The 13,775-nt window shown below is 33.0% G+C and overlaps 2 protein-coding genes across 6 annotated transcripts; one reads left to right on the forward strand and one right to left on the reverse strand.

Moving 5' to 3' along the window:
• Nucleotides 1-1,055: 1,055 nt before the first annotated feature.
• On the reverse strand, nt 1,056-8,662 carry LOC133298772 (uncharacterized). 5 transcript variants are annotated; one of them, XM_061498123.1, is made up of 8 exons: nt 8,226-8,662; nt 5,177-5,285; nt 4,977-5,088; nt 3,918-3,969; nt 3,112-3,240; nt 2,907-2,968; nt 2,344-2,542; nt 1,056-1,923 (listed from the first exon to the last, which is right to left on the reverse strand). In XM_061498123.1, exons 5-8 carry the CDS (start codon nt 3,232-3,234, stop codon nt 1,561-1,563), a joined length of 747 nt encoding a protein of 248 aa, XP_061354107.1. In that variant the 5' UTR covers nt 3,235-3,240; nt 3,918-3,969; nt 4,977-5,088; nt 5,177-5,285; nt 8,226-8,662; the 3' UTR covers nt 1,056-1,560. The 5 variants fall into 5 exon arrangements, with proteins under 5 accessions (XP_061354107.1, XP_061354098.1, XP_061354123.1 ...); XM_061498114.1 differs by having other exon boundaries at nt 3,112-3,247; XM_061498139.1 differs by lacking the exon at nt 3,918-3,969.
• Nucleotides 6,617-8,045, forward strand: LOC133298797 (pirin-like protein 2). The gene is made up of 2 exons (XM_061498152.1): nt 6,617-6,719; nt 6,826-8,045. The coding sequence occupies exons 1-2, from the start codon at nt 6,622-6,624 to the stop codon at nt 7,139-7,141; spliced, it is 414 nt and encodes a 137-aa protein (XP_061354136.1). The 5' UTR covers nt 6,617-6,621; the 3' UTR covers nt 7,142-8,045.
• Nucleotides 8,663-13,775: the final 5,113 nt, after the last annotated feature.

A 13,775-nucleotide genomic window follows, 5' to 3' on the forward strand; every position in this document is an offset into this window, starting at 1 on the left:
TGATATGTGCACAGCATGCATTGGGTGAGTTGGAAATAGATTGCCACATGTATCATATGAAATGGCTGACATGACATTTTCTACACACTAAAAAACCCGAAAAGAAAATGTACATTACTTGACTATGTAATTACTAATAGATGTAGTCCTCAAACTCAAGATTCTAGAGTAAAAGATTACATTACTTTGACTTTAAGGCATATGCACAGGCAAAACACATAAGAAAGTGGTCTTTATTTATGTATGTCAGAGGAAGCTTTTCATCTATACTTAAAGATTCCTTATCCCAATTATATGCCACACATGACACATTTATAATGCAAATTAAAAAGAAAATCATGTATGAAATGGGGTTGCTGTCCATAATCCCTTATCCACTGGCACAAGCAGCAAGTGAAACAAATAGTTTGATGAAATTGCAGAGGGTGTGAATTAAAAAAATTCCAAGCAGAGGATTAAACATATTCACAACTTATCAACTCTAAGAAAGAATTAATAAAGAATGATCTTGCCATTTTATCAAATAGTTTGCGAGCACAGCAAGCAAATTTCCATACCCAGTTATAAAAGACCCTACTCATCCCTGTAGACATGCAACAATCAAGTAATCTAATATTTCAAACATTTAATCCAACAGATGATGAACAAGATAAAAAAAAATCCTCAAAGCAATCTCAAAACATGTTAAGGACCCTTAAAGTCCAAGATAGTAGAACAGGTTTAAGGACCCTTAACATTCATTCAAAAATCCAAGAGAATTTTCGCTGAAGAAGCAAAGGCATGAATTACCCATACAAAATCAACCAAATAAAAGCTTTATGAATTAAAATTCTGATGAAATGCTTGTGTCTTCATTCTTCAGTTTTCCCAAGCCCATGAAACAAATAGACAAATAACGATGGTGGAAAAAGTACGCATTTCTTCAACTTTGATAATAATAATAACACGCATAGGATTTTGAAAACTAACTTACCGAAGAAATCTAAAATCCCATGAAAGAAATAAATTATCAACTCGAAATGCAGCGGTGGAAAGAACAAGAAAAATTAAACGAAAAAAGTAAAAATCTCAGATCCCTATACGGGTGCTATTCAGTAATCACTAAAGTTAACAAGAGTACAAATGACAATACTTGTAAATAGGAAGCCATCACCGTTTGCAAACTTGATGTTCATTCGAAGCTACAATGATATGACAAGCTGTAAGAGTGATTTCTTTCAACTCTAATCACAAAGTGGCTCTTCAGTAAAGAGGTGAGAAGTTAACATTACAATATCAAACTAAACAGGAGCTCAAAATCTCCACATCATGTGTCAGAGATATTCGCATGGGCACATTGCCTATGTTAGGAAAACTTAGGGCCCCAAGTGGGAGCACAAAAAGATAATACTAACATGCTGTAACATCCTCCAGCATGATTATATTTACCAATCTTCAACATATTCAGCTTCTTCAACCTTTGAACAGAAGACATCCACAGGGATTTCATAATGGGGCAGCATTTGAAGATTCATTATTTAGCAATTAAGCATGCAGATTGGTTTGAGTGCAAGCTTATTATCAATTTGTCATGGACGATGCTGAGTTTGATCCACTTCCACGCTGAACAGCTCGAGGGACAAATGACAAGCCTTTGTGGCGGCGCCCAAAGCTGATAGATGAAGGAGTGGAATCAGAAGTGCTCAATTTAGAGACAGCTGAAACAAGGTCATCTATGGGTGCATTTTCCACTTCCATCAATCCTGAAACATCATCCTTATGAGCAGCTTGTTTTCGATGCGACTTCAGCCTGTGTTTCTTTGAAGGCCGAGCCTTCTTACAAAACTCAAATGAGGCAGGGAATTTATGCTTGTCAACCAGATGCTGCTGCCTACTTTTGTAGCTTTTGAATTTCAAACCACACCCTTCCACTAAGCATTCATACTATATGACAAAGACATAAGGATCATATTAACGAGATGGTCCTCTAAAAGAGAAATTAAATATGCGGATGCAAAAAAGATAACGGGCTAATCTATGAGGTCTAAAAATGAGATAAAAGACCAAAAACATGTACGAAAGCACAAAAAAGTTTAAACAGTATTTAAAATAACCAAATTGTAAATGAAGTTTTCCTGTTGACAACTTGTAAGATTATAAATTTATGTAAGAAAAAAGAGAAGGGGGTTACTTTATTAAAGAAACTTGAAGAAACAAAAGTGAACATATAACACTGAAGAAGGGAACAAACATAAAACTAGTTGATTCTTTAACAAAGAATTAAAGTGTAGGATAGATGCAATACCATAAGAAATCATTTCATTATACCACAATGAATCATGTTTATACGTATAAACAACTTACCACATCATAGCCACGTGCAACTTTTGCCTGAAAGAAAGAATCATGCACTTCAGAAACATGTATGCTGAGCAGACGCGATGTTGGGTAGACTCTGGAACACACAGAACAGGATGCAGTATGCCTTGCATTATAGTGATCTTCAAAGTCCTCCATTGAAGTCAAGCGTGCTCCACAACCAACAATGGGACAAAAGACTTCCCTGCACAAAAAGGGTAGCTTTGAAATGAGTCACACACACTGCCATTTCATCAACTTTCGTTTAAAGTTAAACATCACCTTCATGGAAAACACATATTCCTAAATGAAAAGTAAGGCCTTGAGTATAATACCAACAAAATTGTGATTATCCATATAAATGTAAAGGAAGAAATTAACTACAATTATAAGGAAGATCTTTCACAGAGGAACAAGTAGAATAACATATAACTACAGTTAGAGAACTACAAATAACAATCCATCACATATCATATATGTTACATAATTTTTTTGGGTTTGTCTAGGTATCAAACTTTAAGCCCAAAATTTGAAAATCATATACAAGCATTAATGCTTTAATCAAGTACCTTCCATCCTCTTGTATCCAATTCTCAGGCTGTTCCTTCTTTTCTGTTAATTCCAATGCAACCTTTGAAACACAAAAGGGTAAATAACAATTCCCACTTCAAAATTCAGCCATTCAAGTATTTATAATCATTAATCAAACAGTCAAAAAAAGAAAAACTTAAACAACTCTAGCACCAAACAATAAAAAATAAATAAAAATAAAACCTGTTTAGCAAGAAGTTCACGTTCGAGGTTTCCCGGAGCGAAGAAAGGAGAATCAGGTCGGAATCTTCGAAGAAGCGGCTTCCAATAGGGAAATAGGGGTTGCAGATTCTGCTCCACCTCCATCGCCACCTTCACTCTTCAATCAGTGAGAACTAAATGAGAAAAAAGTGTTTTGCTTAAAGTTTTAATTTTTGAATCGGAACTTAGAACAATCAAAGTCCCGGGTTTTCGGGTCACCCGTTTCTTTCGGACTCATTAGTTTGGGCCTTGTACATTTTTTTAGAGCTGTCAAAACGGCCCACCCCGGCCCGTGCCCACGTGGGCCATGGCCAAAAAGCCCACATATTAAACAACCCACACGAGCCAAAAAATCATATAACCCAATGGGTTAGGGCTAGCCCGCGGGCTAAAAAAATTTATTTTTCAGACTGAACAATTAAGCAATTACAGCTGCAAATCAAAAGTATACACCCAATGAACAATACTGTACAATGCATTTAGCAATTAAGCATTTTGCAAAAAAATTATGGGCAACTATTTTGAGAAAATTATAATATGATCAATCATTCAGAAGATACAACTATAAACATAATGTATGTAACAACAAAGCTAAATACTTAATCAGAATTAGCTTAATTGCAGGGTCATAAAATCTCTCTAAGAGGCTGATAATTGTTGTTTTTCCACTTCCACTTTCTCCAACCAAGGCAACAGTCTACATACACATATATATATCAACAATGTAAATTACATCACATAATTCTCTACATCAAAATATGAAGACCCAAAAGTAACTGAAGCCACACCAACTAAAAGCATGTCCAAGCGACCAAGCCCATAGCTCGCTCACCTTGAAAACTGTTGACACAAAATTGAATTGTATAATTAACAACAATCACATAAGCTAAAGGAACTGATGGTGACAAAATGAAAATACATGAACTTAAAATAGTTTCTACGATGGCAAAGCATAAGCCCAAGTATACCAATAACCATAAATGGGAAATTTGATATCACATTAAGCATATTGGGAATGCCTGAAGAAAAATCACATTAAGTATTTCAAAATTTACCAACAAAATGAGTGTAAAATGAAAGAAGAAAATATTAGGTGTAAAATAAGATATTAAAATAAGGTGTAAAAGAAGAAAATATAACTCTGCACTGTATATGCAATGTTCATTTTTTATCGTGATAATTGTACAGTTTTTCCTCCTCTCTCTCTTTTTTTTTTTTTATTCCCAAGATAAATGTTTAGTTTCATGGCTTTAAATTGCAGTCCGCAATTGCAATTATAAAATTGTGAACTCAATATTGTGGTTTGAAAATTCCTTACAGATGCATCACCACTATAGCCGCATTCGTCCATAACTTTATACAATTTCAGTAATCGAAAAGCAATCACAACGGCAATTGTAATTTTAAATTGTTACAACATAAAATAAAAAGGGAAGGTGAAGGAAAATCAAGAGACACTTATCGGAGATATAGTATAATTTAGGTCACCAAACTTTCATCATGATTCGGGAATAATACCGTGACATATGCACTGATGTATGTTAAAGTGCATGGTGGCTTTTGTCAATATTCTAATTGAAATTGCTTGGAGGGTGGATCCAGCACATGTTTCTCCACTATTCATTGGACGAGATTTTCTTTAAATATAAAAGCAAGTTTCTGTTTACAGCGAGAGGCAACCAAACCAAAGTTTAAATCCAGAGAGGTGTCCAAGTATGGCATAATACTGAACACTTTCCATCCCATTGATAAATTTTTACAAGGTTAACCGATAACTGCCTTAAATATATATCTTGCTTTTATATATTTAAACACCAGCTAAAAAATACAATCAATTTGAAAATTACCTCTATAATCAAAGATTTTGGGTCTATTTCACGAGCCCTCAGAACTTGGTTCCGGCCAATTGTTAACTTCCCAAGCCAGCTCCCTAGATATGAGCTCTGATCCTAAAAGAACCTGAAGATTATACAAACACCAATAATTATTTCAAATTATTTGAACACCTTTACTTTAATCAAGCAGGGAACAATAACAAGGCTCAAACCTTGCAATTTTCATAAGTTGCCTGGACAATCTCTTTGTTTAAAGCCTTGGAATTAACTTTATCCAGGAATTTCAGGTACAAGTCATGAAAATTTGGCTCAATGCTCGCTCTACCAAAAAGTTGAGTATCAAATGGTATAAGAGAAATCAAATATAATTATGAGTTGGAGCAATCACCTGGGCGGGAGAGAGATATGCTTATTATAGCGGAAAATTAAATATATGACATTATCTTCATGTTTTAATCTTCAGCTACAAGCTAGTTTGCAAATTTGTACAATCAACATGGCCACAACGTTCACATTACACCCTATTTTCTGCATAATAATGTTCATAGGTTGAAAGTAGCCTATGAGCTGCGGGATAAGAAATCAGCACATTACACGCATTGCTGGATGCAGCTACGTCATTCTACATGGTTTAATGAGTTACAGGGGGATCTAATTTTTGCGATTCTAATCTACCTAATAAACTGCTTATATTAATAATGAATTTGAAAAAGCAAGATCTAATTAATTGCTATGCCACAAAGCAGCCGCTATATAGGTTCAATTAATTTATTCAATTAGCACTTGCCCAAAAAAGGTAGGATTAAATTAACGGAAGCGTTAAAACTAATTTATTTTATTTATCTAAGGATTAAAATTATGATAACAAATACAACAAAAAGGGAGAAAGGGAGGGAAAGGACATCTGCTTTAAGCACTCTTATACCATCATAGAAAAGAAAGGATTTAGTATCCATGCACAAACCAAGTAAATATGAAACATCCTCCATTATCCCCAAGCAACTCCCTCCTGTATCCTGTTTTTAAGTGATTTCCAGATCTATCTCAACTTTTATTCTTCAGCTCACACTTTCATAAAATTCAATAGAGAGATGGAGAGAAGTATTAATGTTGGTTCATCTGGTACTACTTATTCCATGCTTAAGCTGAGTCAACAGGTCAGTTATTTACCCTTGGTTCAGTTTATCTCATAGTGCAAATCGAGTACACCGACAGTATCTATGAATTCAATACAATTCATAATACAATCATACAAAAGTGACTTTATTACCTAGCTACACTCTCATTACCTTTCCAGTACAGCAGAACTTAAAAGTGATACAAAACCAAACTTCTGAGTTTCTAAAATCTGTTTAAGTAACCCATATTTTTAAATTCCATCTTTTACCCCAACAGTCCATTTTGAAGTATCCTGCTGCACTTAATCAGTAAAAAATAAAAACCCCAAGGATACTCACTATCAGCACAGTATGTCCATGCACATATATCTGCATGGATATAATTTTAGTAAGCAATCACATGATCTGATTTATGAGGTATGCTAACCTTTTCATAACCATATACTGCGCAAACCATGGATAGTACTGCTCTTTCAAAATTTCAGTTAACTCTTTTGCTTTAGCTTCAAAATGGACTGTTACATCATCATGTGCAGTGGATGACCGCAGGCAGAGGAATAATTCACTCTGAAATGCCAGCAGAAGCAAGCAACAAGGGATTGCAGCTTTGGATCAATTTATCATCCAATGACAAAATGTAATATAGATATCTTATCCCATTAACCAAAGATTTTCTAATTGCTGTGTTTGATGACTATTTGACATTTTATTTTTATTTTTAATTTGTTGGACTTTTGAATCAGGATTGAACCTAATTATCAAGAACTTCCGAGTGAGAACATACCGGGAGCAGAAAAAGATGGGGTTGAAGTGAGAGTAATAGCAGGAGAAGCAATGGGAGTTCTTTCTCATGTGTACACAAGAACTCCATCCATGTTCCTTGATTTCTCAATGATGCCAGGAGCTGTGTTGCATCAAAGTATTCAAGAGTCATGGAATTCCTTTGTTTATGTAATTGAAGGGGAAGGAGTATTTGGGTCTCCAAGTTCGTCACCAAATATAGCACACCATGTCCTGGTTTTGAGTCAAGGTGATGGCCTCAGTGTGTGGAATAACTAACAGTGTAAACAAAGACAGCAACTTAAGGTAGCATGCCATTTGCATGTGTCACCATGTCAACCGATTAATCCCATTACCAAGCATGCATCAAAAAACCCAAATCCCTAATACCCCATCATAATTGAGCACTTCACATGAAGAGCCAACCCCACAACTAACTCATCAAAATCCTCAACTGCAGTTCATCCCCCCTTACCCCATTTTCTATTTCACATAATTTTTTTTTAGCATTAACACTTTCCTCAAAAAGAAGCATGCGGCGACAAATTGCACCGAAACCAAACCCCTCACCAATATTTCTATTATCTCTGATTTCCTAACTTTAACACTGCTCAACTCTGTTTTGCTCCAAATGACTCTGTTTTCGCCATTAGGCTTCTCTTCCAACCACCATCCAAACAATGCTTCAACACTAAGAAAAACAATAATTTCACATACCCTTTTGAACAAAACTCACTTTCCCAACAACCCTATTGAATCACATGCTCTAATCACCACCCACCATACCATATTCTCCATTTTCCTTCACCATCTTACTCTCTGTTTCTCACCCCTGAATACGTAGATGACTAATAATGCAAATGCTGCTTCATTTGAGGCATTTCTCCAAGGTTGGATGTTGCGCCAAAGAGACTACCTTAACGAGCTTATCTCAACTCAGCAACAAAATCACGAGATTCAAGATGATGCTGATAGGAGACAATTAATAAACAGGGTCCTCAGTGATATCCTCAGAGTGCTAAAATAGGTTAACCATTTCCTTCGTTGCTTTATAACATGTTTACCTTCTTTATACACACAGGGCATTGTGGCAAACATCAAGGGAGACAAGTACAAATAACTATAGACAAAAACCTTTTGTGATATAAGCTAACGTGAAAGGAACTCAATAATCTAAATTCAAATCAATGGTGAGGGAAGAATACAAAAAGATAACATTATTCTCATTTGCACAACATTTGCAAAATCAAAGAAAAATTCAAACAAGAAGTCCTAAAGTTACTCGATAGCACAGATAGCACAATTTAAATTGAAAAGGAAAAAAGACCCAGATGAAATTTCAAAGTTAGAAGAAGAAGCTCACATGTTACCACAGCTTCTGAATCAAGTAAACTCCATTCAGAATCAAAAATCTCTCTGTCAGAAGAGCAATCGAACAGCCTATGTGAAGAACAAGAAAAAAAATATCGGTTGAAGAAGAACGTTCAATTCTTGAAGAAATAAAAGCAAAATCGCATGAAGACCAGAAAGTAAAATTAGGAAATTAGGTTATGATAAAAAATGGGTAGCCCGCGGTTGACCCCTTCATAACCCAAAAGGAATGACTAATGAGGGTTATTGGGGTGAGGGTAAAAAATAACCCCAATCACGTGAGGGCTAAAAAAAAGGGCCTGGAAATGAGGGTTGGAGGGGTGAACCACGGACTTAGGGCTTTTTTTGACAGCTCTGTATTTTTTCTCGAAATTACAGTGAAGCCCATTTGGTAGTTTCTTTTATCTATGTCTCATTCCTTTCTTTCTTTCCTTCCCAGAGCAATTTGCTAAACGTAATTTATACACATTCTGTGCCAAAAATATATAAGCATGTTGATTGGAACTTTGTAAATAATACATATAATTCCTATTTTTTGTTTTAATTTAAATATATTTTTGGTCCATGTAAATATGTCACTATTTGATTGTGATTTCCCATTAAATTTTGTTTGATTAGTGTCCTTGTGTTTTGAAATGTGGGTGGATTTGATTATTAAGCATTATCTAAATGAAAAATTGATAATGAGACAAACGAAGATCTATATCACCTTTGTAATGTTATTTATTATACATGTGGATCCACATCATTGATGAAGAGTCCAACATATGGATCCCATCTCCTCTCCAACTATGATTTTTCTTTTTCCTCCCCACTCACCATTTTTTCTGAGGTGGGAAAATCCAACCAAATCCTCATTGTTCTCTTTATTCAAGTTGTTTTAATGCAATATTTTGGGTCACACTTCAACTTTAAGAGAATTGCTCATAAAAAGTACTCACTTTTTCATAAACATTTTTCATTTTTTATGACAAATAAACCTAAATAAAGATCAAAACCATCCTCTCTAAATTTCTATTCTTAACACTCAAGCAGAACCCTTTGTTGCATCAAATCTCCACCCAACTACAAACCACCAAGGACCTATTTTGATGAGCTTTTGAAAAAAAGACTTTTTATGAATTATTATTTTTTTTTAAAAAAAAATTAAAAGGGAAAAGTTATTTTTCGTGTGGATGCAAGACCATATAGCATAAAGCTATTGCTGCACATATATGGAGATGTGCATCTAAGGCTCATGAACTTGGTGACAATCAACCAACTCTGGTTCTGTTCAATGCTGATATTCTTACTAGACTGAATCAACCTCTGCCTCGTAATTATTTTGGGAATGTTTTGGCAAGAACAGTGACCCCAATATTCGTAAATCAATGAAGCTCGAATTTTCTCAGATTTCTGGAAATTGAATTCGAACAAGGTGACAAATTTGTGTGTAATTTTTTTTTTTTTGGTTTACGGGTTAATTTTGTAAAATGGCTCCACATTCCCGGCACTATTTTACAATTAACCAAACATAGCATCAGAAAAATTGATCTAACATTCCCGAAAATATTTTATCTACCAAACAATTTTTTGATAATATTCACGTGAAATTCACTTTCTCACCATATTCTTAAAAATCGTGATTTTCGGATAAAAAAATATTTCTCCTATACTAAACGCCTCCTAAATACTTGTTTGAATGTTTTTTTTTTTAGTTTCTTCTTTTGTTATAAGAAGAAGTTAGACCAAATATATTTTTATTAAAGCTCTTTTAATAAAAAGAATTTTTTTTATAATGAAAAAGAAGTCAAAAGCCAAAGAGTTTTTAAGTTAAAATTTCATTTAAGCACCAAATTTTTTTTTAGTATTAACTTAAAAAAATTAATTCAAATAGACTCTAAATAAGAGTTCCTCGTTAACGGTAGCTTTTAGCTTTTAGTCCATGACCAGACAACACACTCCAACCAACATTGGCACAAGACCGCCACACCATACTTGGTCAAATCTCTGAGTTTTTTTTTTTTTTTTGGGTGTTAAAATCTGCTTGGATATTTCACTCACTATGACTTATAAGTATAACCTCTTCTTAGATGATAATAATAATAATAGTAAATAACCTGAGATTAATGAAGATGTATAAAATTTGAAAATATTGATATTATTTAAAAAACGAATTGCCAATTTAGTTGATTTTGATCAATTCAAATTGGATAAATTGTGAGTTGGACTGTTCAGCTAGTCGAGTCAACTCTGAATTATATATTTGTATGCAAGTATATGAAGCTGTTTTTAAGGATAAAAAGTTTTATTACCATTTCAAAAAGAATAAGAAAAAAAAAAAAAAACTGTTCGCAAAGAGCAATTATAAGAAATTAGTTTCCAGCACTATACTCTTAGGGTGTGTTTGGTGCAAGAGAAATTTTTTGGTATTCAGAAATCACGATTATTGAAAATATAATAGAAATTGAGTTTACTCGGAATGTTACAAAAAATGTGTTTGGTTCTGTTGAGATATATAGTCTCACATTGATGGATGGGTAACTAATATGACCTTTATAAGGTCTTGGGCACTTCCACCCCTTGAGCTAGCTTTTGGGGTGGTGTATCCCAAGGTTCTTAACATGGTATCAGAGCCTCACATTCCCCCGCTTTAAAAAAGAGGAATTAAAATAAAATAAAAAAGCACAGAAAGGTAAACCAAAAATGGGCTTGTGCAATTTCCACGCTTCTAGCCTAAAGGGCTCTTGCGTGAGGGGACGTGTTGAGATATATAGTCCCACATTTCATGTTTGGTTTAGAACGAAATATGACTTGGAATATGAGGTTATTTTACAAAAATAATCCCAAACTATTTTTACTTTTGTAATTGATAGATTGGGTTTGGGTTTTGATGTGTGTTGGGATATGTTTGTTTCAAAAATTGTTGTTGTGCTTTTTCTTTACTCGAAATTCTGAATTACCATATTATTTTTGGTAATCTGAACCGTGACTTTTCTTTGTAAATCAAATTACCAGTAAATCTTGAATATTCGAGAACTGATTTTTGTTACTTCTACCAAATATGGTTATTGACGTTTACCAAAGAAAATTTACCAGTACTCCTTTTGATATCCTTGTACCAAACACACCATTAACTTTGTGAAGTTTCAAAACATCCAAGGAATCAAGCCGTCACGAGTATGGGTTTGCAAAAATTAATGCCAAAAAAGTTGTTACTTAGTGAAAGATCATTCACAGCCAAATAAAAACTTAATTAAGTTTAAGTATATATGGTGGTACTTGCTTTGAATGGGCTTTGATGGCTGCATGCTACCTATACAACCTAACTGGATAGACTAATTAAAAAAAAAAAAGAAGCAAAACGAGAAACGGTAATATCAATTCCACACCTAATCTGAATTAAATAGTCAATAAGAGGTGATGATATAAAATTTAATTTTGAATACGCCATGGTATGCACTTGCACGGGATGCATCTAGATTGGTTAAAGAGTCAAAATCGTATAGTAACTAGCAAAGAAATTAATATAAGATTGCACGCGTTCCATTGGCGGTCCCGTTGCAAATTTACAACTTGAGCTTTCAACCAAATAATCAAGTAGCAGCTAACGATTCCACGTAAAACAAAAACAATTAATTAAGATCGAAACTTTTGTAAATCTGTTTGTGAAGCTTGACACGTAGGTTTCAATAATTATCATAAAAAATAATGACCCAATCTAACATAAATAACAAAAATTAATGTGTCATTTTCTTTAAACACAGATGTTAGTGAGCACGTCATACAATTCTAATAATGCAAAATGATTACAAAATATATATTGAACTGTACTTTATTTTTTTGAGGATTAGTGTTTTATGTTATATAAGATAATTTTATTTTCTATAGACATAAAAGTGTGTGGCACCCATATTTTATTTTATTTTTCTCTTCTTTTTACATGGGCCTCACACACTTTTATTTATCAACATATTAGGGTATGTTTGAATATATTTTTATTTTTAAAATTATTTTATAAAACAACATATAAAAGCTGTTTTTGTAAAAAAAAAAAAAGAAGAAAACAAATATGATTGATTATAATTACCAGAATGGCATTAATGAAATATTGTTCTCCTGTCACTTTTAAGAGTAAAAGTAAAAAATAGAGAACAAAAACAGACTCTATTTTTTGTTTTAAAAGCTAAAGAACAGTTGTTGTTTTTTGAACAGCAAATATAGAAAACTTATACCAAACAAGTTTTTTAATTTTTTTGCTTTTAAAATTAAAAAACTATTGTGAAGAACAAAAATCAAACAGAGCCTTAATCACTTATTTATTTGTTCTCATTTGAATTAAGGTGTAGTGTAGAAATAAGAAATAACTCTTTTTTATCTTAGACATCAGTTGCGTGTGGCAGAAACAATACTATAGGAGGTTGTCTTAATGGAGGGGAATATGACATTCTATGTAATTAAAACACGATTTGGAAAATTTCCTCATATAAATGTTGAAAAATTGACAAGTAGGAAAGCAAGCAAAGACATCTTTCTAGACTCCACCATAACCAGCATATTTTTAGCAAATTGAAGAATTAAATAGAACAAATGAATCAATTGGACTTGGGCAAGCAAAATTGTTGTGCATGCTGTTGTATAGTAAGAAGTATTATATATTAGCAAATAAGAACGTCAGGAATGTGGCTAAATCTTATAGGATTGACGGGATCCATGATAACGACAAATTCCCACTACCAATCAATAGTATCTTTTTTAGATAATATTTTTTAAATTATCAAACGTTAGTTTTTCAATCAATCAATCGATATTAGGATTTATTTTTTTAAATTTCACACAAATTTCAAAATATGATGTATAAAAATATCAACCAATCAATATTTTAAAATATCATAAGGTTGTTCCCAAAAAATATATATATATATCATAAGGTTAAATATTAAAATATGATATTCTTGTTTAATGTTTTAATATTTAATGAAAAAAAGGACAAGAAAGCTTTGCATTGAAGAAAGAGAAAGAAACACATTTAACTAAGAAAGCGTGTTTGACTTTATTATTATATTTACGAATCAACATCTGTGTAATAAAGTTTTGATGAATAATATTAAATGTTATTTTTATAGTTTTAAATTTAATATATATATTTATTTATTAATTTCTCTATCATATATCTTCATTAAAAATATAACTCAATTTTTTCTTTCTTCATTAAGCAGGAAATATATGAGTCGTTTAATTGAAATAATATACAATAAAAAAATATTTTTAATTCATTAAGATATGAGTAAATACCATAACAAGACCCAATATGATGACTTGAAGAGCAATATCCAATTTTGACACGTTAAAATGACCCGCGCAGCGCATGGACCACGGCAGGTTCCAGCTATAGTATACGTATTTACATGGTTTGGACCTACTAAAAAAAATTACATGGTTTGGAGGGTAAACAAGTAATTAATCACCTTTGTCTCATTCTCTTCTCTGTTTTTTTTTTTTAATTTTAATTTTCTTTTTCTTTTAGTGTATAGTGACACGGATTCCTCTGCCACTTCCTCAA

Source organism: Gastrolobium bilobum, unplaced genomic scaffold (assembly GCF_033153095.1).
Source record: "Gastrolobium bilobum isolate Gb01-03AN ecotype WA unplaced genomic scaffold, APGP_CSIRO_Gbil_v1 utg62301, whole genome shotgun sequence".
Classification (NCBI taxonomy): Eukaryota; Viridiplantae; Streptophyta; class Magnoliopsida; order Fabales; family Fabaceae; genus Gastrolobium; species Gastrolobium bilobum.

What these genes read in the sequence shown, in the direction of transcription:
- LOC133298797 (XM_061498152.1), top strand. Translation starts at nt 6,622, where the DNA reads ATGACCGCAGGCAGAGGAATAATTCACTCTGAAATGCCAGCAGAAGCA. An exon ending in TTATCATCCAATGACAAAAT is followed by an intron (nt 6,720 to 6,825) that starts GTAATATAGATA and finishes CTTTTGAATCAG; the next exon opens with GATTGAACCTAATTATCAAG.
- LOC133298772 (XM_061498139.1), bottom strand. Translation starts at nt 3,234, where the DNA reads ATGGAGGTGGAGCAGAATCTGCAACCCCTATTTCCCTATTGGAAGCCG. An exon ending in TGGATACAAGAGGATGGAAG is followed by an intron (nt 2,543 to 2,906) that starts GTACTTGATTAA and finishes CTTTTTGTGCAG; the next exon opens with GGAAGTCTTTTGTCCCATTG. An exon ending in TTGCACGTGGCTATGATGTG is followed by an intron (nt 1,924 to 2,343) that starts GTAAGTTGTTTA and finishes TTTGTCATATAG; the next exon opens with TATGAATGCTTAGTGGAAGG.